The following is a 27,660-nucleotide window of genomic DNA, read 5'->3' as shown; positions in this document are numbered from 1 at the left end:
AGGGCCCTGCTCAATCAGGGCCAGATTAACATAGGGGCTGATGAAGCTGCACCTCCAAGCCCAAGCCCATGGAATAGGCCCATTGACTTAAAAAAAAAAAAAAAATATTTAACATCACAAATTGCCAATAAGACAGCCAGTCCAGGCGTGCAAAACTACGACAGTTTGGTCACTTCTGGTCTACAAAATATATCAAGTAGCAAACTGTACTCATAATGCAAATGAAGAGAATCATTGAAAAAAATGTACCATGTATTTTTTAAGCTAGTAAATAGAAAGAGAAAAAAAGCAGAAAACAATTTAGATTTTTTTGAAATCACATTCACTTCTCATCTATTAAAATTGTTTTATGCTAGATTATTCACAGTCTTGAAGATTACCTGAAGAGAAGATTTGATGGAAGTTCCTTAATACAAAATCTGTCCATTCTCCGAGCAATGCTCCTTGGTTTGATGAATAGTATGAATCATAATAATCTTTTGAATTAAATTCCTGTTGGTAAATCTCTGGTCCAGAGAATTGTGTATCCATTGCCCCGTCTGTTCTCAATTCAAATGCACATAGATCATTTCAGATTATGATGTAAATCTCTGTTTTTATACAAGATTAATCAACAAAAGCTGATAAGTGGGTTAAAAGACAAGAGGTTAATATTATTATTTTTTTTTTATATATATATAAATCTTTATTTTCAATTTAAAAATTCATTCATATACAACTTTTCAAAGATTTGGAACACAGTACAGTAAGTTGTATTATGCATTTTTGACAATAAGACCGTGTTTCGAACAATCATATACACAAATTGAGCTGTATCTACATATCCTACACTCATACAGTACAAATATTTCATCTTATCCATTCACTGCTACCTAGGAGTGGTTATCTATGGGGGGAGCGGGGGGATTGAGTTTTATGGTTAATATATCTGACCCAAGGGGCCCAAACTTCATTATATTTCTCTCTAGATATCTTATTTAGAGCTATCCCAGCTTCCATGCTACATTGAAATTCTATCTGTGTACAAATATCATGCCAATTTAATGCACCCATATTTCTCCAGTTTCTGGCCAAAACTATTTTTATTGCCATACAAATATGGATCATGAGAATTTTTAATTTTATGTTGCTTTTTGGCAGATCTAAATGAAACAAAAACATTTGGGGTGTAGTAACCACTTGTACCCCATGGATAAAGTCAACCAGTTCCGAAAGCATTGCTTTCATAGGTTTCAACTCCTCGCAGTCCCACCAAATGTGGGAGAATGAACCCAACTCCTTACCACATCTCCAACAATCTGGTGGGAGTGTGGGTTGAAACCTATGGAGGCGAGTAGGCACCAAGTACCAACGATATATAATTTTAAAGTACACTTCTTGTCTATTCACCCCATGTATGTATCTTTTAACCGCTTGTAAGCTCGAAATCCAGTCCTCAACCGATGATGAGAAATGGAGTTCTTGTTCCCATTTATTCATTGCAGGCGCTTTATCTATTTGCCTTTGTGATCTTATAAATTTATTAAATCTAGATACAATTTTTTTTTTTATAGTGGAATGCTACGAATTGGTCAATTGGAGAGATTTCCGAAAAGACCTTTCCCATAATAAAAGATTTTATTCTTAAATAGTTAAATAATTCCTTCGAAGGGAGGTTATATTTAGACTGTAACGTTGGAAATGATAATATATTATTCTCAGTTAGAAGTTCCGCAATTTTTACTATTCCACATTTTTCCCATTCTTGAATATTTATGTCCATAATATATAGTTTTAGACATGTTAATGGGGCATTTCTTGATATATATTTTGTTCCATATTTTCTTTTCAAATACTTAACAATATAAATCATTGTGTTATTCATCGGGTTGCTAGATCTTATATTTGTTACAAATTCACTATCACACCACCAGAGATATAAGGGTTCAATATTACAGAGGTCCAATTTTTCAATATCTAACCAGATTGGTCTTGACATTGAAAAATTATCACATTTAATTAGGTGTGCTACCATATTGTTCCTATATAATTTCTGTATATCTGGAAAAGAAATTCCCCCTTCTTTCCACTCTCTTTGTAATATTTCCAGTGGCACTCTAGGTCTCTTATCTTGCCATATATAATCTGATACCTGTCTTTGAAGACCGCGTATCGTCTGGCATGACACTCTCAATGGGAGATTACGAAATAAAAAAATCAGTTTAGGGAGAAGATAGAAGTTTACTGCTTCAATCCTTCCTAGCCAAGACAGTTCCAATCCCTTCCAGTTTTTTAAGATACTCCTAAATTGTATAGCAATTTCTGTATAATTAAGTTCTCCAATTTCCCTATAATCTAAAGATAGTCTTACCCCTAGATATTTTATATTCCTTGATTCCCAGTCACATTTAAATTCTTTTTTAAGTTTGTCTTCCCCAGGTCCACCTTGACCCTTTATCCGAATTTGTGTTTTCTTTATGTTTATTTTGTAACATGAGAATTTACTATATTCATTAATAAGTCGAAATACGGCTGGAATAGAACTTATAGGGTCTGTAAGGGTCAATAGAACATCATCTGCATAAAGTGTAATTTTGTTCTCCAAGCTATTCACTTTTAGCCCACTGATGTCATCATTCTGTCTAATCGCGGCAGCCAGCGGTTCTATGGAAAGGATATATAACAGGGGTGCCAAGGGGCATCCCTGTCGCGTCCCGTTTCTAATTGGGAACCATTTTGATTGGAACATATAACCTGAAACTCTTGCTTGAGGATCTTTATATAACGCCATTGTGCACTCCTTGAAGGGACCCTCGATGCCGAAGGCCTTCAGCATTTCCTCCAAGTACTTCCAGTTCACCCGATCGAAGGCCTTCTCGGCATCGAGGGTAACCATGGCAAAAGGAGGCGCATATTGATCCGCATGATATAATACATTCAATAGTTTCCTAATTAACAAGAGGTTAATATTAAACTGTAGGAAAAAACAAATATCCAGGAGCTTGCAGAGTGTAGATTAAAATATACCATACAATAGTACAAATATAAAACTATATACAAGATAAATAATGTATAAATTACAAGACTTAAAGCCTAATCCGTAATAATGTAAATCTAAAATCCTCAAGATATCGAAATAATAGTCTATATGGGATATTTTAAAGTGTGTTGCAGCAAATAGTCCACAATTTCAATATATAAATCCCAACGTAGAATTGGTAAATGGTGCACAACAGTATGTATCATAAAACACCTTTGATCCTCTAAAAATAGCAGAATCAGCTGAGGTAATTATGAATTGATATACTTTCAAACATAAGAAAGACAGAAAATAATAAAAATATAATCAAATGAGACAAAACAAAACGGAGCAGAAATAGAAATAAGAATAAAAAAAAGGCTTGTTAGTATAGCAGACTGACAGCCTGATTATAGTCTCTCATTTAAAAAATCTGGGCTGACCGCCAAAAGGATTATTGCAACTGTAGCAGTCAAAATATCTGTGCAAACGATACTGTGTAATAACTGTAATGGTAGTTCAGATAAGATCCGTTTAAATCCAAAATTACTTGTAAAACGAGTAAATAAGAAAGTAATTTTTTTAAGTTCATAATGATCCTTAAAAGTAATGAGACATCAAAAATATGAATGGGTAAAATATTGCAGAACTGTCCCAAAGTAGGAGAAAGTAAATATGGCTATATGACCTGACCGATGCTCCTGGATGGCTGTGGATGGTGATAGTCTTCTTCCAAGTGAATATAGCAGCAGCCGGTGAGAACGGCGTCCGCGGTCTTGGTTGGTTCACCTCCGACCTCACATCGATAGGTGAGCCACCAGGATGATGCCAGGCAAAGGGAGTGCTTTCCCCAAACAGTCCTTAGTTCTCAATCCTTACTCGTCTAGATTGCAGCCTTACGCGTTTCAAAGGGTATTGCCCTTTTTCATGAGAGGCATGTCTGTGTCCTACTTGGTGTCAGTATATATACCTGATACCCTACAAGTCAGTAATTGGCAATTAATTGTACATCGTATCTGAAAATAAAATTGGGATTAAAATAAATTGAAAAACAATACTATACTAATAAAAAGATGTATCAAACTGATGCTATACTTATAGTTACATCGTTATGTCTGAACCACAGATGAATACAGCATTACACATGGATATAGCATATCTATACAAATCGGCAAGGTGATAGTTAAATATCAAGCCTAAAAATCAAATCTAGAACTGGAGCTAAAACAAAAAATCCAAAGAAACATATCCAATATAAACTCAAAAAACATAATTTCAACTGTGTGCCACAAATATAAATGGATACAATACATTTAAAAACGTTTCCTGTCGGCAAATTGATAAGTCTTAATCCGTTTAGAGCAATTATCTATGCTTTTCCTAAACCAGCAGGAGTATTTGGTAACTTTTGTGTGAGCTTTTGTATGAATGTAAAATAAACCTATTTCATTATTGTAATCGAGTGTATGACTTACGTATTAGGATAATAATTTGCAGACCATATTACTTATAACGATGGGACAAATATCAAAAACCTTAAATATGTCTGACATAACTAGTTCGCTAAAAGATTCTTTTTAAGGGGATCTAGTTTGGAATAGTGACCTCTTACATAAAAATATCGGAATAGCAGTGAGGTTCCGTTAGAATAAACAGCAAGTATCTTTGGCTGAAAATATATATATCTATATACTAAACGGAAAAAAATCCAAAGCATAAACATTGAAGTATGACAACGTATCATTTGCAATAAATTATCCTTATAATATATGCATGTAAAATAAATCAAGTATTAGCCACTTGTTAAGAATGGTATACTGGAGCAAGAGTTCATAGATAAAAGTTCAGAAATAAAAGTAGTTCAAGCAATAATATAATTGCTATAAAACATACAAAACATTCTAAAAGTTATATTCTCACAATAACCATAAAAGAGGCAGCATAATGACCAGAAACAGTGGCAATGGTCCTGATTCAAATAATTCACTTGATAATAATGATAAATGCAAATACTAGTTATGTCAGACATATTTAAGGTTTTTTGATATTTGTCCCATCGTTATAAGTAATATGGTCTGCAAATTATTATCCTAATACGTAAGTCATACACTCGATTACAATAATGAAACTAATAGGTTTATGTTACATTCATACAAAAGCTCACACAAAAGTTACCAAATACTCCTGCTGGTTTAGGAAAAGCATAGATAATTGCTCTAAACGGATTAAGACTTATCAATTTGCCGACAGGAAAAGTTTTTAAATGTATTGTATCCATTTATATTTGTGGCACACAGTTGAAATTATGTTTTTTGAGTTTATATTTTATATGTTTCTTTGGATTTTTTGTTTTAGCTCCAGTTCTAGATTTGATTTTTAGGCTTGATATTTAACTATCACCTTGCCGATTTGTATAGATATGCTATATCCATGTGTAATGCTGTATTCATCTGTGGTTCAGACATAACGATGTAACTATAAGTATAGCATCAGTTTGATACATCTTTTTATTAGTATAGTATTGTTTTTCAATTTATTTTAATCCCAATTTTATTTTCAGATACGATGTACAATTAATTGCCAATTACTGACTTGTAGGTTATCAGGTATATATACTGACACCAAGTAGGACACAGACATGCCTCTGATGAAAAAGGGCAATACCCTTTAAAACGCGTAAGGCTGCAATCTAGACGAGTAAGGATTGAGAACTAAGGACTGTTTGGGGAAAGTTTTATTCAGCTATCCACTCCCTTTGCCTGGCATCATCCTGGTGGCTCACCTATCGATGTGAGGTTGGAGGTGAACCAACCAAGACCGCGGATGCCGTCCTCACCGGCTGCTGCTATATTCACTTGGAAGAAGACTATCACCATCCACAACCATCCAGGAGCATCGGTCAGGTCATATAGCCATATTTACTTTCTCCTACTTTGGGACAGTTCTGCAGTATTTTACCCATTCATATTTTTGATGTCTCATTACTTTTAAGGATCATTATTAACTTAATAAAATTACTTTCTTATTTACTCGTTTTACAAGTCATTTTGGATTTAAACGGATCTTATCTGAACTACCATTACAGTTATTACACAGTATCGTTTGCACAGATATTTTGACTGCTACAGTTGCAATCATCCTTTTGGCGGTCAGCCCAGATTTTTTAAATGAGAGACTATAATCAGGCTTTCAGTCTGCTATACTAACAAGCCTTTTTTTTTATTTTATTTTTTTATTTCTATTTCTGCTCTGTTTTGTTTTGTCTCATTTGATTATATTTTTATTATTTTCTGTCTTTCTTACATTTGAAAGTATATCAATTCATAATTACCTCAGCTGATTCTGCTTTTTTAGCGGCTCAAAGGTGTTTTATGATACATATTTAAAAGACTGTTGTGCACCATTTACCAATTCTACGTTGGGATTTATATATTGAAATTGTGGACTATTTGCTGCTACACACTTTAACCCGTTAACGCCGTTACGGCGTTCCATGCCGTCCCCATTATAATGGGCTTTAAAGCCGTTGCGGCGGCATGGAACGCCGTAACGGCTTTGAGCCCCAGGAGGTAAGTTATACTTACCTCCGCCGCGATCCTCTTCTGGAGGGCTGCCTGACAGCCCAGGCAGCCCTCCCACGGCAAATGAGGCCCCCGGGGGCCATGTGATCGCTCTCAAAGAGCGATCACATGGCCCCCTATAGCTGGCTATGGATCTGCCTGCAGGGGGACTGTCTAAAATATCAGACAGTCCCCCTGCTGGTAAGAAAGTATAAAAAAAGAAATTAAACATGTTAAAAAATAAATTGAAAATATTTTTATATATATATAATATTCGAATATGGAGAAGAGAAGGTATTTTCTCCTAAGTCTAGCGATTCACACAGGGTCAAATCTCTGACTAGGAGAAAATTGGTCAGGGTGGGTGGTACCAGCTACACCCAGGTGGGCATGAACCCTTTTGTTACATAAATGAAAAAACACATAAAATGCTCGGATGTTATCCCATAAAAAAGAGAGGGAAACTACCGAGCCAGCTGGTAAATTAAGCATGCACGTTAAATGTTATGCCAAATAAATCTTAGAGTCTGGAGTCCAGTAGATAGGCAAAAAATGGGGATGGGAGGCAGAGAGATGCTAAATGTGATAAATACAGTGCATGATAGGTATCTCTAAATCCACAGAAATATTCAGACTTTAATGTTCTATTAAGATACAAGAGATACTCTAGCAACTGTGTATCAATGCAAGCTCTCTGATTCCTCTAATTACCTATAAAGTTAACCCTTGGTGCGGAAAAAAGCCAAATCCGTGGTTCGGAATGCTCTTACTGAGGGGGTTATAGGTGATAGTCCCCTAAACAGCGTACTACCTTTAAATAAATCTGAAGTGTAATATATCCATGGCGAGATAAATAACTCGATATATACACAGTGCAGAGTTATGAAGGGTATTGAACCAAAAATTTAGGTATAGCAGAGGGACAAGTAGAGGTAGCAAGTGTCTAAATAGACGAGGGAGACAGCTAAGTCGAAAAATAAAAAACTGACATAGAGTCAGAATATCACAGACAAAACGAACAGTAAACAGTCTCTTTGCTATTGCTATTTCCCTTACTTCTGCTAATAAACACCTTCGTGGGTGTTCTAAAACTAGATGATTGTACTAAATGCTGTTGAACCTATCAAACAGAATAGGACTCCAGAGGGAGTAAGTAATGAGAAAACGGAAAGTTGGAAAAACTAATAATAACTCATAATCAAAAGGTGAATAGAAGAGGGGAGGATTCCCTCAGTGCGTCGTGAGTGGTGCATAGTGCAATGTCCGAGTGCTGTGACTCGGGAATCCCCCCAGTGGTACGATCCGACGCGCGTTTCGGAGTAAGCAACTCCTTCGTCAGGGATCAGAATTGCCGCCCAGAAGTTCCCGGTATTTAAATCATTGTTGGCCAATCAGGGAGAAGTGCCTGACGTCATCATCACTGACGTAGCGCTATGGTCTTGTCGACTCTATAGGGGAGGAGTTAATTTCCGTAACGTCAGAAGATTGACAGGCTGGGGATCCCTTGTGTAGAAGGGAAGAAATCTTCTAAGGTTAGAACTGTACGGAACCTCAGTCATAGTATGCTGTGTTATTGTACTTATGTCCATATATATTGGACCATAGGTAGAAATGTAATGTGTGTCTACAGATGTCAAATTGGATAGAGGACTATATTGATCTAAAGTGGGGGAGGACGTATACTTGGTGTAGAAATACAGACCCACTAGTAATGGTAAATCATAATGCTGAAGTAGACGTAATTAAAAGAAAATAACTGTGTGGATAAAGTTACAGAACATCTGGTCCAGTGTGAAGTAACCACTCCTAGTATATGAGTGGAAAGTCGTATTATGATTCATGTGTTGTATTTGAAGTATACTATCCTTGAAACCCACAATGCTAAGGGATTGTAGGAAATGTCCTTAGTGGGTAGTTACATTTATTAAGTTCTGAGCCCCTATATAGGTAAAGGACATAGCGGAAAGGCAGAAAGGCAAGGAAGGTGGGGATTTTTTGGTCAGGCGGCAGTATTGGGGACCGTAAAAAGTCCCTCTGTGTGAAAACATAATAAAGTGAAAAGAATTCTCAAACAAAAAGTATATACATTTAACTAAGATAAAACGGGGAGGCTATTTACAAGTGCATTGAAGATCTATATTTTTATGGAGACTTCTAAATAAATGGAGAGTATGAAAAACCCTCATTAAGACCTTTGGGGGACAGGGTTTTGAGGCGGTAGATCCAGTAACATTCACGTCTCCTTAGACGTTGGTCCCAATTGCCCCTCCTCTGGTCCTGTTTAATTAATTCGATGCCCTGAAATTTAAGGACTTTTGGGTCCCCATTGTGAAAAGTTCTCACATGTCTTGAGACCGATGTTTCTATATGTCTGGCTGTTTTTATGGAATTTATATGTTCAAGGATGCGTTTCTTGAACGGTCTGAAAGTTTTGCCCACATACATGATGTGACATTGGCAAGTGATTAAGTAAATCACTCCTTTCGAGTTGCAGTTAAAAAAGGAAAGTGATTTAAAGTTTTCCGTATTGGAGCTGTTGTTGAAGTCCTTTGATTTAGTGTTAATGTACCCACATGCTTTGCACCTGCCACACTTGTAGGTGCCTTTAATTTTTTCCGATAGCCAGTGTGTAGGTGGTTTATGAGGCTGGAAGTGGCTATGTACCAATAAATCTTTCAAATTGTTGCCCCTTCTAGCTGTGAGGGTTGCATGGGAGGGGAGGACGTCCCTGAGATGGATGTCTTGTTTTAGTAGAGGCCAGAAGCGATTCAGGATTGCTTTAACTTGGTCCCAGCCGGCGTCAAAGGTGGCGATACATCTCAGTTGTTTAGGTTCTGGTGGGGTAGGGGAATTTTCCCTTTCTCTTAGTAAATCTTCCTGCTCAGATAGGAGAGCCCTGTGGTATGCCATCTTCAGGCATTTGTTGGGGTAACCTTTGGACCTGAACATGTGGCGCAATTCTCTTGCCTGTGTTTTGAAGTCTTCCAAATCCGAGCAATTGCGTCTTAGACGTAGATATTGGCCCGTCGGTATTCCCCATTTTTGCTGCGTTGGATGGTAACTTTTCCAATTAAGGAGGTTGTTGGTGGCCGTGCTCTTTCTGAACAGGTTTGTTTTGATGGTGCCTGGTTCTAATGGGGACACCATCAAGTCGAGGAAACTTAGGGACGGAGTGCCTATCTCGGCTGTAAATTTGAGGTTGAGTTCATTTATGTTTAGGCTAAGTGTGAATTGTCTGAACTGATCCCCTGACCCAGTCCAGATGATTATGATGTCATCTATATATCTTTTCCATAGGTATATGTACTGGGTCAGGGGATTTATTGGGGGTGATGTGAATACAACTTGTTCCTCCCACCATCCCAGGTGCAGGTTGGCATATGAGGGCGCACAAGATATATATATATATATTACACTTCAGATTTATTTAAAGGTAGTACGCTGTTTAGGGCACTTTCACCTATAACCCCCTCAGTAAGAGCATTCCGAACCACGGATTTGGCTTTTTTCCGCACCAAGGGTTAACTTTATAGGTAATTAGAGGAATCAGAGAGCTTGCATTGATACACAGTTGCTAGAGAATCTCTTGTATCTTAATAGAACATTAAAGTCTGAATATTTCTGTGGATTTAGAGATACCTATCATGCACTGTATTTATCACATTTAGCATCTCTCTGCCTCCCATCCCCATTTTTTGCCTATCTACTGGACTCCAGACTCTAAGATTTATTTGGCATAACATTTAACGTGCATGCTTAATTTACCAGCTGGCTCGGTAGTTTCCCTCTCTTTTTTATGGGATAACATCCGAGCATTTTATGTGTTTTTTCATATATATATAATATGTATATATATTATATATATAATATATATACATATTATATATATGTAACGTCATACAAAGTGTATTTTAATACTAATATAAGTATATATATTAGCATTAAAATACACTTAGAATGATGTTACATATATATAATATGTATATATATTATATATATAATAGATGTACATATATATATTATATATATATACGTATAATTAAAATAATAAATAAATAAAATAATAAAATAAATAAATAAAATATTGAAACAAAATTTAATATAAATTATATATTCATATGTAATTTCATTCTAACTGTATTTTGTTATTAATATATATATATTGGTAACAAAATACACTTAGAATGACATTCTATATATATCTATCTATATATAAAATACAAATAACCGCATATATATATATATAGATAAATACATATAATTACATAAAAGATTACATTAGTATACACGTAGAATTTAAATACATATATATGTATATATATTAAAATTCTACATGTATATTTAAATAATCTTTTAACAAATTTATGTGATTTGATTAATTAAAATTTGATTGACATGCCTGACAACACAGGGAGAAAGTGCAGAGAATTTAATTTGCAAGCACTATATTTGACCCTGTAATACTCCACGACACCATAAAACCTGTACATAGGGGGTACTGTTTTACTCGGGAGACTTCGCTGAACTCAAATATTAGTGTTTCAAACTTGTAAATTGTATTACAACGATGATATTTTAAGTAAAAGTGACGTTTTTTGCATTTTTTACAAACAAACGGCACTTTTATGGACTATATTATTGTTGTAATATGTTTTACTGTTTTAAAACACTAATATTTGTGTTTAGTGAAGTCTCCCGAGAATAACAGTACCCCCCATGTACAGGTTTTATGGTGTTTTGGAAAGTTAGAGAGTCACATATAAGGCTTGCGTTTCATTTTTTTCACATTGAAATTTGCTAGATTGGTTATGTTGCCTTTGAGAGCGTATGGTAGCCCAGGAATGAGAATTACCCCCATGATGGCATACCATTTGCAAAAGTAGACAACCCGAGGTATTGCAAGTGGGGTATGTCCAGTCTTTCTTAGTAGCCACTTAGTCACAAACACTGGCCAAATATTCGTTTTTTGCTTTTTTCACACAAAAAAAAATATGAACGCTAACTTTGGCCAGTGTTTGTGACTAAGTGGCTACTAACAAAGACTAAACATACCCCACTTTCAATACCTTGGCTTGTCTACTTTTTCAAATGGTATGCCATTATGGGGGTAATTCTCATTCCTGGGCTACCACACCGTCTCAAAGGTAACATTACTAATCTGGCAAATTTCAATTTGAAAATGGAACGTTCTATATTTGACCCTGTAACTTTCCAAAACAACATACAACCTGTTAATGGGGGGTACTGTTGTACTCGTGAGACATCGCTCATTACAAATATGTGCATTTTGTTGCAGTAAAACCTAACAGTATTATGACATTTACAGCTAAAATGTGAGGCGGAACTACACATTTTTAAAAAATAAATAAATTTCTCACAGTTTTTTTTATTTTATTCATAATAAATTATATTCCATATATGAATAGTTAATGGTAAATTAAAGCCCTGTTTCTCCTGAACAAAATGATATATAATAAGTGTGGGTGCATATAATATGAAAGAGGGGAACTACGGGTGAACAGACATATAGCGCAAATTCCAGTATTTGTTTACGTTTTGTTTTGATCAGAACGTGCACTATTGACTCCGTCCTGAAGGGGTTAAAATATCCCATATAGACTATTATTTCGATATCTTGAGGATTTTAGATTTACATTATTACCGATTAGGCTTTAAGTCTTGTAATTTATACATTATTTATCTTGTATATAGCTTTATATTTGTACTATTGTATGGTATATTTTAATCTACACTCTGCAAGCTCCTGGATATTTGTTTTTTCCTACTTGTGTTAACCCTTGGGATTTGGTGAAACCCCATTCTTTCTAGTTTTTGAGCTTTCACTTATCTCTGTGTCTTGTTCCCTCTTATCTTTTTTCTGATAGCCATTTCCTGTGACTATTAGGATTTATTTATTCTATTAATATTAAACTGTGTTTACACTCCAGAGGTGATGTACAACAAAGTTACTCATGAAAATAGACAGGTAAGCAAAGATAAATACGATACACAGTTATACAGAAAAACAGACTGAAAGACATGTATGTACGTAGTGGGGAATCGCGATACAGCATGATACATAAACTAACCCCCGTTTATCCCTCCAAAATAATGACAGACAATGTAGTATGGATGAAACAGGCCACAGCATTTATTATAACATATGATAAAATACTGCATAACACATCCATAATTTATTCAATAATTTATCTTCTTTTCTGTAACCAAAACGTTAAACATAAATAACCATAACTTAATATATATACATATAACTTAACACAGTGTTATACAGTGTACCCAACCGTCCTTGCCAATAAACAGACCATGCTCCTATGTCCACTTCCTCTCACCTCCCCCCTCGGCATAAACTCATTTCCTTCCAGTGCCTGCCACCAGCCGACCTTATCCACGCTCGATGGGCACGACATCCCAGGTAACCTAAGGTTAACCTTTTCAGCAGGGGAGGTTGAGACCTGCAAACTTGTTCAACTCATTCCATATCCTTAAACATAACCCCTCAAACTTAATTGGCAAGGGCATACCCCCACCACAAACCCCGCTGTTTTATACCTAAATCAGCGGGGGACCCCACCAAAACCACCAATGGCTTGCTCCACGGCTTCCTGTAGGGCGAGATTAAAAAGGTAGAGCTCGACCTCCATTAAGTGCACTCCATCCCCCCGAAACAGATTGGCCGCATCCCGTTCAAAAACCCTATGGCGAACTGGAATCCCCCAAACCTCCAAAACAAACTGAGAAACCCGCCTATTCAACTTACGGCGGCAGCGCTCCGTGGCACTCTGGTTCCGGGCGCACCGCCAGAAGTTATGGGCAATAACTTCAGACCAAACCAAGCGCACGTTGGGAAACAAAAGTAAAATGCGTACCACAGTGGGGGGAAGCAGTCAACCGATTAATAGCCTGCACCACCTCCAAATTGTTGCAATGGAAAACCACCCGTCTGTCCTCAAGCAGGGAACCCCACACCTCCAAGGCCCCCAGAATGGGGAAGAGCTCCAGAAAGGCCAAGTTCCGAGTGAGCCCTGCCAAATGCCAGGCCTCTGGCCACGAGTCAGTGCACCAGTTTGAGCCCAGAATGGCCCCAAAACGCGCCGAGCTGGCCTCATCGGTAAACAGGTGGAGATCAGCATTGCCAGTAAGTCCTACCATTATACGAGGCCAAAAAGCAATCCCAGACGGCCAAGTCAGCCCGCAAGGGCCGCGGAAGCCGGATAAAGGGCTGCGGGTGAATGACCCCAGACGTCGCAGCCGCCAGGCGCCTGTTAAAGATACACTCTATGGGCAAAATCCGATAGGCAAAATTTAGTTTCCCCAAAAGAGATTGCAGGCAGCGTAGTTGGATCTTACGCCACCCCATAGCCCGTGACACCGCTTGACGGAGGTCCAGGACCTTGTCTTGGGGCAAACTACATTCCCCGGCCACCGAATCGATTTCGATGCCCAGGAAACTAAGGCACGTGACCGGACCCACGGTGTTGTCATGAGCCAACGGAACACCGAATTGCTGAAACACCTCCCAGAGAACCCACAGCAACAGGGCACAGACATGAGACTCCGCCGGCCCCACACACAGGAAATCATCCAGGTAGTGCAGGAGGGAAGCGACCCCTGCTTCCCTCCGTACCACCCATTCCAGAAAAGTTCTAAAGCACTCAAAATAAAAACAGGACAGAGAGCAACCCATAGGGAGGCACATATCCACAATGAACTGTCCTTCAAAGGCACAGCCCAGGAGATGATGGCACTCCAGATACACTGGAAGCAGCCAAAAAGCAGATTCCACATCCGCCTTAGCTAGCAATGTCCCATGGCCAGCAGCCCACACCATGCGAACCGCCGCATCAAAGTATGCGTAGGAGACCCTGCAAAGCTCAGCTGAGATGTCATCATTCACCGAACACCCTTGAGGGTACGACAAATGGTGAATCAGGCGATATTTACTGGGTTCCTTCTTAGGCACCACACCCAAAGGAGAAACCTGCAAATTAGGCATGGGGGTGGTGCAAAATGGGCCGGCCATCCGGCACAAGGAGACCTCCTTATCCAGTTTTTCCCGTACCACCTGAGGGAATTCCCGCACAGACCTGAGGTTCCGAACGGAGAGCAGTGGAGGGCGCTCCGAGCAGGGGATCCAAAAACCCTGCTCAAACTCGTCTACTAGGATCCGCGCCGCAGCCCGATTCATATAAAGGTCAAGCCCGGGCGCATCGCGTTTATGATTATCGGGGTCGTCGCCCTTAGCCTCCATGTCCCTTTTCTCACTAGTTTTGCCCCGCTTGAAACTGCGGGAGGCAGGATGAGCCCCACCGCAACCGGAGCACTCGTGCTTAAACCGGCAGGAGGACCCCCACTTACAGTGACTGTTCCAACAACTTCCAATAACAGCCCGACCTCTGATAGGGGGCTGATGGTGAGGAGGATGCAACAGCATGAGCTTCCCCTGTAGTATCTAGTTTGGGAGGTAGTGAATGCAGGTCACTTGTTTCCAACTACAAGGAGAGTGCCGCGTGGGAGGCAGAGCATAGGAGGAAGCAGCACATGCAGCATTGGGAAGTGCTACTTCAGCCCCACACTTATATCCTAGCAACAGGACCCCAAGCAAGCTACCCTCCTGAACATTAATGTTAATAGGAAACATTATATGACTGTGGTAGCAGAAGTTAAAATACAGGTATGTACCTGTGCAACATGAGAATTTTAGTTTACAATAGCTGGGATGGTAAAGATTAGCCACAACTACCTAATTTACAATATCCATGGTGTTCAGCCAGTAATGGCTGGCTGTTTATCATGGGAGCTGCAGTCAACCAGAAAAGGCTAGTTAGTGTGTAATGTAGTGCCCACAAGCTTAGCCTATAACTAGCAGTATGGCTGGCTGATAATTATTGTAGATGCATTTAACAAAAATTAGAGTTTTTACTGTAATGCCCCCACCCATCACACAGCCACATTAACAGTAAATTACTATTCCCATAATGGTCAACTATCAATGCTGTTTGCCCAGTGCATCATTGGATTTACACTCAACAAGTCAATGCTGTGTAGTTAGTTAGCTCTAGTTAATACGGTCATTACATCCTGCACCACATTTTACATTACTACTAATCAAACACTGCACATTGTATTTGGTTTTAATAGCATAATCTCACTATTTTATTGGCAGATTAGTGTGTAATGCCTCCTCTGGCCCTGAAATTGTTAAAAAATAAAGCTCGTCTTACCAGTGTAGCAGATCCAGCACAGACAAAGGGAACATGAATAAACTGGAGGAGTTATCGTCAGCCAGCCAACAGAGGGTGGAGGAAGTCCGAGTGACTGGGAGTGAGTCCAATATTGAAGAGAGGAGTGGGATATCGTGCTGTGGTTGTGAATGTTCCATATAAAGTAAATAAAGCATACAACGTGATAGCGTTACTGATTGATAATTATAGTAACAAGCAGCTGTAAGGAAAATGTTACCTATTAGCACTGAAATATTGCCAAGAGTATAAAGTGGAGAGTCCAAAAGGAGCTAATCACCTAAATGCTTACCCAACTCACCAAAAACATAGAAGTGAAAAATGTGATAATTAAGAGTGGAAATAAAGAGTGAAAAGTAAAGAAAGAAATATAAAAACAAAATGAAAAATATATAGTAATAAAAAATATAAAAATATAGCAATAAAAAGAAGAATAAGAAGAAAAAAGACAGGAGTACATAAAGGGAATAAAAAATGATTAGTGTGTGCAACTTAATTCAAAGACATGAATTAAAACAATATTGCATAAGGTAATTCATTCCTATCATACATTATGCAATAATATAATATAATACAACATAGTTCTGGTTTTAGTTCTGGTTTTAACAAACGTGGCACAGCAGTCTACTTACACTTACACTGACGCCATCACCGTCATCATCACAAACTTCTGTTAAGCGGTTCCGGCTCTCTGAGTACTCGCAGCACTTCATGTTTTGCTTAAGATCGTGCATTTTTAATCAGTGTTTTTAAACAGTAAACGGTATAATGGTGATGATATCATAAGTGAAAGTGCAGTTTTTGTGTTCAAAATGCAAAAAAAAATAAAAAAAAATTAACTACATTTGCCCAGCGTTTGGGAGTTAGTGGCTTATAAAAACTACTGGACATATTCCATTTTCAATACCCTGGGTTGCCTACTTTTGCAAATGGTACACCAAGATGGTGGTAATTCTCATTCCTGGGCTGCCACATTGTCTCAAAAGCAACATAGACCCAACATACCAATCTGGCAAATTGAAATGGGCAAGTCCCATATTTGCCCCTGTAGCTTTGCAAAACCCCCTAAAACCTGTACTAAGCAGAAAGGAGTTTTTCTTCCTTTTCCGCCAAATTAACACTGGAGAACAGAAATTGATATTAATTAAGAAACAGCTCTGATTTCTATGTAAATTCTATTACTGATCCACAGATAACAGAAAAAACAAATAAATACCCATCTGATTTGATCCGCACAAAGCATTATCATATACATGACAATTTCCCCTCAACATTTGTGACTGGGGTTTGATACAGGCATTTTATGTAGGGCCTTGGACTAGTCCTATGTCTCAGTCACCCTGAGCCCATTGTAGTAAAAATGAAAATCCAGCGCCCTCACTTACATGGTCATACATTGCATAAGCCTGCCACAACGCCAATGTACCCCATCTTTGGCAGGTCCTACTCTCACTGCCAACTGTCTACTAAATGAGCTACTCACTTGGGGAAATCATTCCATCTCGAGTTCTCTGCAGTACAAGGCTTACATAGGGTCCTGAGATGAGGCACTTGTAACGGGGGCGGTGCAAAACCAAGGAGCTGGCTAGACTCCTAAATATATACATATAGGAGAAAACAAGGTTTGGCTGCACTCGCCTAAACATACTTAAATGGGGTGCTTCTGGGGGCCAATAAGTACAGTAAAAATGAAAATCCAGCGCACTCATGTGCCAAAGATGGGGTACATTGGCGTTGTGGCAGGCTTATGCAATGTATGATCATATACTGTAGCTAAACCCCCATTGTTTTTTGCCTAGATTAGGTGTTTTTAATAAAACTAACAAAATTGTTCAGCACTAAAATAACTGTTTAGTAGATAAGTGAGTGCGCTGGATTTTCATTTTTACTGTACTTATTGGCCCCCAGCAGCACCCCATTTAAGTATGTTTAGGTGAGTGCAGCCAAACCCTTGTTTTCTCCTATATGAGCCCATTATAGGTGCAGGGTGTTTATACTGTGTATGTGTACTGTTAAATGTTTTGTCTGTTCTTCTTTGCATGCTTCTTCTCTAATAGCAATGATTCATTTGGACAGTTTATTCAAACAAGGCCCAAGCTAGTAGCTTGAACAATTAACAATAGTCAGGAAATCGGACATCAAATCTAGGAAATGTTAAATAAATGTTGTGTCTGCTGAGGATTGCTATCAACTAGGTGCATTTGGCTATGGAGCCTGTGCAGCACCGTCTGTTGGTAGCACCAGCAATATGCACTACCTGAATAGCAAGGCTGGTTAATTTGCATATTTAGATAGATTTGCATATTGCTGTTTCTGCAGGCAGGAGGGATGTTTTGTATTTAATATTCTCTTCCCCACACTTTTATAAAAATAGTGTTATTTTTTTTAATAATCCCTGTATGTTTTCTGATATGTTCTGGTTATTTGTATTTTATAGTTGTCACAGCAATGTCTATGTCATGATCTTAAGGGCTAGTCCGAAGTAAAATAAAGTTTTATAACTTAGTTTCACTTGGAACTGGGTGTTCTGTGTGGACATGTAAGGATCTTAGTGACAGATTCCTTGGACTCCTATTGCAATATACTATTGAAGCTCTGCACATTATGAAATACTACTTTTTTTTTAATTTTCTTTGTTTGGAGTTTAGATTTAGATTTATTTCTATTTTCATTATAAAGCTGGTCTGCTACAGATTTTTTTTTTATTATTATCCTGAACTCACAAATTTATGGCCTGTACTGCCTTTGTATTCATTATCCGCATATTTGGTTAGAACCACCAGATTTTCATAAAGAGGCGTTACAGCTACACTCAGGATAATTGTTGTGTAAATATGTACATTATTATTTCTGTTTGAATTTTGTTATCCTTTTCTTTTTGTTGTGGTGACTTATTTCACCTCTTAATCGCTATGTTAAACGTTAAGTTGTATTCTTTAGAAATACCTAGCCTAATTTGTTGCTATTTGCCACTCCACCAGCGATACAGTTAGTATTTCTCACTCTCTCCTGGCAGTTCTCTTTTTTTTCTCTCATTTATCTCCGTAAGTTTATGACTATAACTTTAATGCTGTCGAGTCATAGTTGCATACTGTACAACTCATAAAAATAAAGGGCTCACATTGGCATTTATTCACTAAATGTCAGATTTTACTCAACTGAAACTAAATTACAAAATTTAAGGCCAAAATACCCATGGTGTGAATGTAGCTTGGATATTTTTTTTAAATCAGCATTTTTTTAAACTTTGCAATTTGTTTTTGAATTTGAAAAAATATATTTTTTTAATGAATAAACCTCATTATGTTTGGAAGGGAAGCATTTAAAAAAAAATTAGACTATTTTATTACAAATAAATTGTCTAGGGTTACATAGTTACATAGTTACATAGCTGAAAAGAGACTTGCGTCCATCAAGTTCAGCCTTCCTCACATTTGTTTTTTGCTGTTGATCCAAAAGAAGGATATAAAAAAAACAAAACAAAAAAAAAAACAGTTTGAATCACTTCCAATTTTGCAACAAGCTAGGAAAAAACTTCCTTCTTGACCCCAGAATGGCAGTCAGATTTATCCTTGGATCAAGCAGTTATTACCCTACATTGAAAGATTATATCCTTGAATATTCTGTTTTTGCAAGTATGCATCTAGTAGCTGTTTGAACATCTGTATGGACTCTGATAAAACCACTTCTTCAGGCAGAGAATTCCACATCCTGATTGTTCTTACAGTAAAAAAAAACCTTTCCTTTGCCTTAGACGAAATCTTCTTTCTTCTAGTCTAAACGCATGACCTCGTGTCCTATGTAAAGTCCGGTTTGTGAATAGATTTCCACACAATGGTTTGTATTGGCCTCGAATATATTTGTATAATGTTATCATATCCCCTCTCAGGCGACGTTTTTCTAAACTAAATAGGTTTAAATTTGTTAACCTTTCTTCATAGCTGATATGTTCCATTCCTTTTATTAATTTTGTAGCCCGCCTCTGCACTTTTTCTAGTGCCATAATATCCTTCTTTAGAACAGGTGCCCAAAATTGCACAGCATATTCAATGTGTGGTCTTACCAGTGATTTATAAAGAGGCAAAAGGATATTCTCGTCCCGAGAATGAATGCCCTTTTTCATGCATGACAATACCCTACTGGCCTTGGCCACTGCTGATTGACATTGCACATTGTTGCATAGTTTGTTGTCTATAACAATTCCCAAGTCCTTTTCGTGTGTTGTTATCCCTAATTCGCTTCCATTAAGGGTATACGTTGCTTGTGTATTCTTTACGCCGAAGTGCATAACTTTGCATTTTTCAACATTAAATTTCATCTGCCATTTGAGTGCCCAGTCCTCCAGTCTATCTAAATCCCTCTGCAGCAAAGTAATATCTTGCTCACATTGTATTATTTTACAAAGTTTTGTGTCATCTGCAAACACTGAAACATGACTTTCAATGCTGTCTTCGAGATCATTTATAAACATGTTAAATAGAAGGGGTCCCAGAACAGACCCCTGAGGGACACCACTTGCCACCTCTGTCCAGCTTGAAAATTTACCATTAACGACTCTTTGTACTCTGTTTTTAAGCCAATGTTCTACCCAAGAACAAGCATTTTCATCTAGACCGATTTCCTTGAGTTTGAACACTAATCTTCTGTGTGGAACTGTATCAAATGCCTTGGCAAAGTCCAAATAGATCACATCCACTGCAACACCCTGATCTATACTTCTACTTACTTCTTCGTAGAATGCAATCAAGTTAGTTTGACACGACCTGTGCTTCATAAAACGGTGCTGATTTTTGCTGATAACCATGTTCTTCTCAAGGAATTCTTGAATATAATCCCTTAATAACCTTTCAAATATTTTACCAGCCACAGAAGTTAAGCTCACAGGTCTATAATTTCCAGGCAAGGATTTTGAACCCTTTTTGAATATAGGAACAACATCTGCCTTCCTCCAATCCTCCGGAACACTTCCTGAAAGAAAAGAATCTTGAAAGATTAAAAACAGAGGTTCACTTATTTCTACACTTAGTTCCTTAAGTACACGTGGATGGATACCGTCAGGCCCGGGAGCTTTGTTTACATTAACTTTCTTTAGTTGCTGCAGCACCTTGTCTTGAGTTAACCAATTACAATTATTCTGCAAGTTTTTAGTAGCAATCATTTGCACATCTATTGCCATGGGTTCTTCCTTAATATATACAGAGGAGAAATAGTTATTTAAAATTCCTGCCTTTTCCTGGTCTTCATTGACTAACACCCCCGTTTCAGTTTTTAGTGTAGCTACACTTTCATTTTTGGGTTTTTTAGAATTTATGTACTTAAAAAAATGCTTTAGGGTTGGTTTTGCTCTCTTTAGCTATCATTTTTTCATTTTGAAGTTTAGCAAGTCTAATTGCCTTTTTGCACGCATTATTTGCTTCCTTATATCTTTTATAAGATGCATCTGATTTGTCCGATTTAAATGCTTTAAATGCCCTTTTCTTATTTTTAATCTCTTGTTTTACTTTTCTAGTAAGCCACATTGGTTTTACTTTGTTTCTTTTATATTTATTTCCCAATGGTACATACTGAGAAATGTACCTTTCTAATATTTGTTGGAAGATGATCCATTTATCCTCAGTGTTCTTTTCACTAAAGAGTTTATGCCAGTCAATATATTGTAAAGCTTCCCTTAACTTATTGAAATTGGCCTTTTTAAAATTATATGTTTTAGTATACCCCATGTGCTTCTGTTTTTTTGAGTTTATTTCAAAGGACACTATATTGTGATCACTATTTCCCAAGTGCTCACCTACTTGAATGTTGGTCAAAAGATCAATGTTGTTTGTTAAAACCAGGTCCAGACAAGCGTCCATTCTAGTTGGTGCTTGTACTAGTTGTGACATGAAGGTGTCATTTAACAAGTTTAAAAACCTAATTCCCTTTGCTGAGCTACTAGTCCCTCTGTCCCAATTTATGTCCGGGTAATTAAAATCTCCAATAATTAAAGTGTTACCCAGATTTGCAGCTTTCTCAATTTGCTCAAACAGCTGTTGTTCCTCGTCAATATTAACATTAGGTGGTTTATAACATATCCCAACCAATAGTTGGTTTCCCTTGTTTTCCCCCAAGCAGATATTTACCCATAAAGCCTCCACATTTTCCTCATTGCATTCCATTTGCTTAAGATTTGGCTTTAAATCATGGTTGACATACAAACATAACCCACCACCCTTCTTGTTTTGCCTATCCTTCCTAAATAACATGTACCCATTTAAGTTAACTGCCCAGTCATGTGTCTCATCCCACCATGTTTCAGTTATGCCTATTATATCATATTGTTTAGTGTATGCTAATGCCTCTAGTTCCCCAATTTTGTTATTTAGGCTCCTTGCATTAGTAAGCATACATTTAATATCATGCATCACTTGTATATTTTGTGAATTATCAACATTACATAGCTTCTCTGTTCTGAGCTTGCCCCTCCCCCGTCTCCACCCTCCTTGTACTGTGCTAAAGCCCATTTCCTTTCTGTCCTATCTCCATTTTGTAAATTGCTATGAACCTCCCCCCCTACTACTAGTTTAAAATCTCCTCCAACCTTCTAGCCATCCTATCCCCCAGCACTGCAGACCCTCTCCCGTTTAGGTGCAATCCATCACTACTATAAAGGTTGTACCCAATCACAAAGTCGGCCCAGTGCTCTAAAAACCCCAAACCCTCCTTCCTGCACCAAGACTTCAGCCACGCATTAACCTCTCTAATCTCCCGCTGCCTTTCCACTGTAGCGCGTGGCACAGGTAATATCTCAGAGAATACCACCTTGGAGGTCCTTTTCTTAAGTTTGCTACCTAATTCCCTGAAATCATTGTTTAGGACCTTCCATCTTCCTCTTACTATGTCATTGGTACCAACATGGACCATGACCGCTGGGTCATCCCCAGCCCCTCCCAATAATCCATCCACTCTATCAGCAACATGCCGGACCCGAGCACCCGGGAGACAGCAAACTGTCCGGTTGAGCCGATCAGAGCGGCAGATTGCCCTATCTGCTCTCCTAATGATAGAGTCCCCTACCACCACAACCTGTCTTGCCTTCCATACATTTTGATCCCCACCCGTACTAGAGGGGCTGTCACCTCGGCTGTTAGAAGTAACAGCTTCCTCTAATACAGCTACTCCTGAGCTGATGCTCCCAACATCTTCCCTCAAACGGGCAAATCTGCTAGGTTGCACCAAATCAGGACTAGCTAGACCTTTCCTCTTCCCTCCCCCCCTGCTTCCTCGCCCCACTGTCACCCAGCTACATGCCTGTTCCCCATCTGTCATATCTCCTCCCTCTCCACTACCTGTCCCCACTAAACTCTGCTCAGTCAGCAGCAGACTCCTCTCAAGATTGTCAATCTCCCTCAAAGTTGCGATTTGCTTCTCGAGATCTCCAATCTGAGCTTCCAGAGAAGCCACTCGCACACAACCATCACAGAGGTATGGACCATGGACGGGTACATCCAGGCATCCATACATGCAACAAGATGTGCATTGAGTTAAACTAACAATCTCGCTCATTTCCCCAGATACAGATAAAAATAAAAATATATAAATATATAAATAAAAATAAAAAATAAAAAAAATAAAAAATAAAAAAATAAAAATAAAAAAAAATAAAAAAAATATAAAAAATATATATAAAATAAAAAATTAAAAATTACCTTGATAGTTTAAACCCCTAGTTAGTTTGAACTCCTGGTTTTCTAACTCCTACTTGAAAGAGTCTGCTTTCAAATAATGTGAGCAAGCTCAGTGAGTTAGGGATGTGCCTTTATAGGGATACTAATCCCACACAGGTGCAATTAATGAACACTACCCCCAATCAATCAAGCAGCAGCACAAAAGAGGGGGGAAAAACACAACACCAAAAAAAAAACAAAAATTTTTTTTTTTTTTTTTAAACTTTACAGACTGAACCCATTAAACAAAAATAAAATACAAACCACTCTCCACAGTATACAAACCACTCCAAGCAACTCCTGGTTTTCTAACTCCTACTTGAAAGAGTCTACTTAATAGAGTCTGCTTTCAAATAATGTTATGTTTGCATAACATGTGAGTGATGCTCAATCCCTCACTTAGCCTTTTTATTTGTGGTTTTTGGCTCACACTCATATGTGCGCCATAAACATGTTATCCCGTAGCATCAGTATCAATCTACATTTTTTTTTTAATTACAAAAATGTCTTTATTAAATCTTCAGTACTGGATTGATCGTACATTTTTTCTTCCAGATCACAAACAAATTTTACACATGGGGTCCAGTCCAACATATTAGATTCCTTCCTTTGCCATTTCTTTAGTTCGGTGAGATTTTGTTTCAGGAAGTCGGAAGTGATAATGTTGGTAAAGACTTCACAAGCTGACAGCAGGTGATATATATATATATATTTTAATTCTTTATTTTTGTAGTGCAAACGAAAAATACAGGCTGCTCCAGTATGCCGCATAAGCAGGCAATATTTGGTACAGGATGATACAGTGAAGTAGCATTATTAAATCTGCACAATTTTTTGTTAGTAGATGAGTTGTCAAACGCTTTGGGTTAGGTTTAGTAAGATTATCATAGGATAGGTATAATATAAAGCAGGACTTATAACAAGCTTGGCTACGCAATGAAAGCAGGTGATATATTTATGGTCCTGCAGCGATATCAATCAGTGTGTTTCCTTTAACATTTCCTTTTTAGATAAAATACATATTTAGATATATAAAAACATAATTCTTTAGAAATATTTCAAAAAAATCTGATTTTTTGTTTTTTGAACAAAATATTCAAGGTTAGGATTAACAAGAATTTGGGTTGTTGATCCAAGGAGAAATCTGATTTCCATTATGCTGTCAACAATGTACTTCTGACGCCATGAGGACAGTCTTCTAAATCAGTGGTTCCCAACTCAGTCAATATCCTGAGTCAAACAACTGCTGAAGACTGTTCTGGAAATTGGATAACCTCTGGATTGTGACTCCCATCTTTCACAGACTGATATGTCAAGTGTGCCCCTCACCAACACAGAGAATTCTCTATGGATTTTAGGGGTACCTTAACCCCTAACACTATTTACTCCTTAGCCCTAACCTTATGTACACATTTAGCCTAAACCTAATAATCCCCTAGTACAAGCAGCGTTTATACATCCTGGGACAAATGTTCTCTCATTAATAAAGTATAACGATTATTATTATTATTATTATAAATCGCCAACAAGATACGTAGCGCTAAAACAATGGGTGGACTAATAGATCCGTATTTGTAACCAGACAAGTTGGACGCACAGGGACAGAGGGATTAAGGGCCCTGCTAAATGAGCTTACATGCTAGAGGGAATGGGGCACAGTGACACAAAAGGTAAGGGTAAGGTAGAAACGTAGGTTGCTAGGATAGAATTCATTGAGGGCTTAGTGTTCTATTTTAATGACAGTGGCAGAAGAAGAATCAGGGTGCGGGGAGGGAAAGCTGTTCACAGTTTAACTTTCCTATGGTAATGATGATCAACATTTGAAGAATCTGTTTATTTTTATGTTAGTCATGCTAGTTATGTTTGTTAAAAGAACTTGAGCAAGAGTCCAGTAAATGTAGGACAATAAACTTTATCCGTAGCAAAAAAAGGAATTGGGTCATCAGAATAAAAGTACCGAAAATTATGTTTTTGAGCAAGAGTTAGTTAATTATGAAACCCTGCAGAAACATAGACACATTGTACGTTATTCTACATTTGTGTAGATCTGATACAGCTCCATCTCTTGTGAAATCTTGTCAAACATACTCATTGCATATGACGACTGGCATTGCTGCTCCAACAAACAGTTTTGTTTAGAAAAAAAAACAGGTAAAATCTTTCCGTGTTATTTGTACTGGATGCCAAATTTAATTACGTTGACCTTTACAATGTTTAATTGCAATTTTTCACATCCCAGCAATGGGCTAAATACCGTGGCACCATAAATCTAGAGCAGAAAAAAAGGGCAACATCTTCAAACTGCAGACTAGTGGATTTATACAGGAAGTTTGTTATTCCAGTAACTAGGTATCATGCTGACTCTAAGTGACAATGTCAAATGTTGGGTTAGTTTGAATCAAAGTATAATGTTCTTGACTTTAACCTAGATTTTATGAAAAAGGTGCTGCTAACAATTTTTTGTCCCCAAATCCACTCTGTCCTTATGCCATGTTCATTCATGTTACAATAAGTGATGATTAATAAGATTTCAACTATGGACGACAAATTTCAATGTATCACACAAGCAGTGGCGTACACACAACCCATGGGGCCCCGGTGCGAAAACTGATCCGTGGGCCCCCCCGCGCGCGCACTTACTCTGCGCGGGCTGGGGCCGCAACACATGGTGTGTACGCCAGTGCATGCATAAACACATACACTTAAAGGTCCACTACAGACACCCAGATCACATCAGCTCAATGAAGTGGTCTGGGTGCCAGGTCTCTAGTTTTAAAGGGAAACTCCAGTGCCAGGAAAACGATCAGTTTTCCTGGCACTGGAGGGTCCCTCTCCCTCCCACCCCCCAATCCCCAGTTGCTGAAGGGGTGAAAATCCCTTCAGTGACTTACCTGAGGCAGCGACATGTCCCACGTCGCTGCCCGCTCCTCCCCCGTCGCACCACCTTCTTCCTCTGTCGGCCGGTGGGCGAGACTGATCCCGCCCACCGACCGAGGAGACCTAATGCGCATGCGCGGTAATGCCGCGCATGCGCATTAGCGCACCCCATAGGAAAGCATTGAAAATGAATTTCAATGCTTCCCTATGGGGAATAGAGCGACGCTGGAGGTCCTCACACAGCGTGAGGATGTCCAGCGACGCTCTAGCACAGATAATCTGTGCTAGGGACCAGGAAGTTCCCTCTAGTGGCTGTCTAGTAGACAGCCACTAGGGGAGGACTTAACCCTGCAAGGTAATTATTGCAGTTTAAAAAAAAACTGCAATAATTACACTTGCAGGGTTAAGGGTAGTGGGAGTTGGCACCCAGACCACTCCAATGAGCAGAAGTGGTCTGGGTGCCTGGAGTGTCCCTTTAACCCTGCAGCTAAAAACATAGCAGTTTCAGAGAAACTGCTATGTTTCACTGAGTGTTAATCCAGCCTCTAGTGGCTGTCTCATTGACAGCCGCTAGAGGATTTTCTGCGATTCTCACTGTGAAAATCACAGTGAGAAGATGCTGACCGTCCATAGGAAAGCATTGAGTATTGCTTTCCTATGGGCGGTTTGAATGCGCGCGTGGCTCTTGCCACGCATGCGCATTCGGAGCTGAGAGGCGGATCGGGGCGGAGAGATTCCCAGCGCCAAGGGAGTCCAGCGCTGGAGAAAGGTAAGTGCTTAAGACACACACACACTCTCATGAACAGACGCACACATTTACTGACAGACACACACTCAGTGACAGACATACATACACACTCACTAACAGACGCACACAAACATACTCAGTAACAGAAACACACACTAACACACTCACTAACACACACTCACACACACATTAACATACACTCACACACACTCTAAGACTAACACACACTAACACACACTCACACTCTAACACTAACACACACTCTAACACTAACACACACTCACACCCACTAACATACACTCACACTCTAACACACACTCACACTCACAAACACACACACTAACATTTTTTTTAATCCCCCCAGCCTCCTCTAACACACACTCACACTCACAAACACACACTAACATTTTTTTTTTAAATCCCCCCAGCCTCCTTACCTGTGGGAGAGCTGAGGGGATTCCCTGGGGTCCAGTGGTGTTGCTGGGTCTGCTGTCACCCGGCTGGCCGGTCCTGC

General features: G+C 38.5%; 1 protein-coding gene across 3 annotated transcripts in view; it reads right to left on the bottom strand.

Annotated features, from left to right (window-relative positions):
* LOC134577595 (nicotinamide N-methyltransferase-like) overlaps nt 1–24,190 on the bottom strand; it is a 32,181-nt gene extending 7,991 nt beyond the window's left edge. Inside the window, exons 1-3 of one of the 3 annotated variants that reach the window (XM_063436424.1) lie at nt 24,063–24,190; nt 15,801–15,937; nt 381–539 (exon numbers count right to left, since the gene is read on the bottom strand). In XM_063436424.1, the coding sequence (XP_063292494.1) occupies nt 381–539; nt 15,801–15,937; nt 24,063–24,115 (349 nt within the window). In that variant the 5' untranslated portion in view covers nt 24,116–24,190. Of the gene's footprint in view, nt 1–380; nt 621–15,800; nt 15,938–24,062 lie in introns of those variants that run through there. The other 2 variants (XM_063436425.1, XM_063436426.1) reach the window with 2 other exon arrangements.
* Nucleotides 24,191–27,660: the final 3,470 nt, after the last annotated feature.

Source organism: Pelobates fuscus, chromosome 11, assembly GCF_036172605.1.
Source record: "Pelobates fuscus isolate aPelFus1 chromosome 11, aPelFus1.pri, whole genome shotgun sequence".
NCBI lineage: Eukaryota > Metazoa > Chordata > Amphibia > Anura > Pelobatidae > Pelobates > Pelobates fuscus.
Note: the sequence above shows the minus strand (reverse complement) of the source record. Positions and strands in the feature narration are given on the sequence as shown.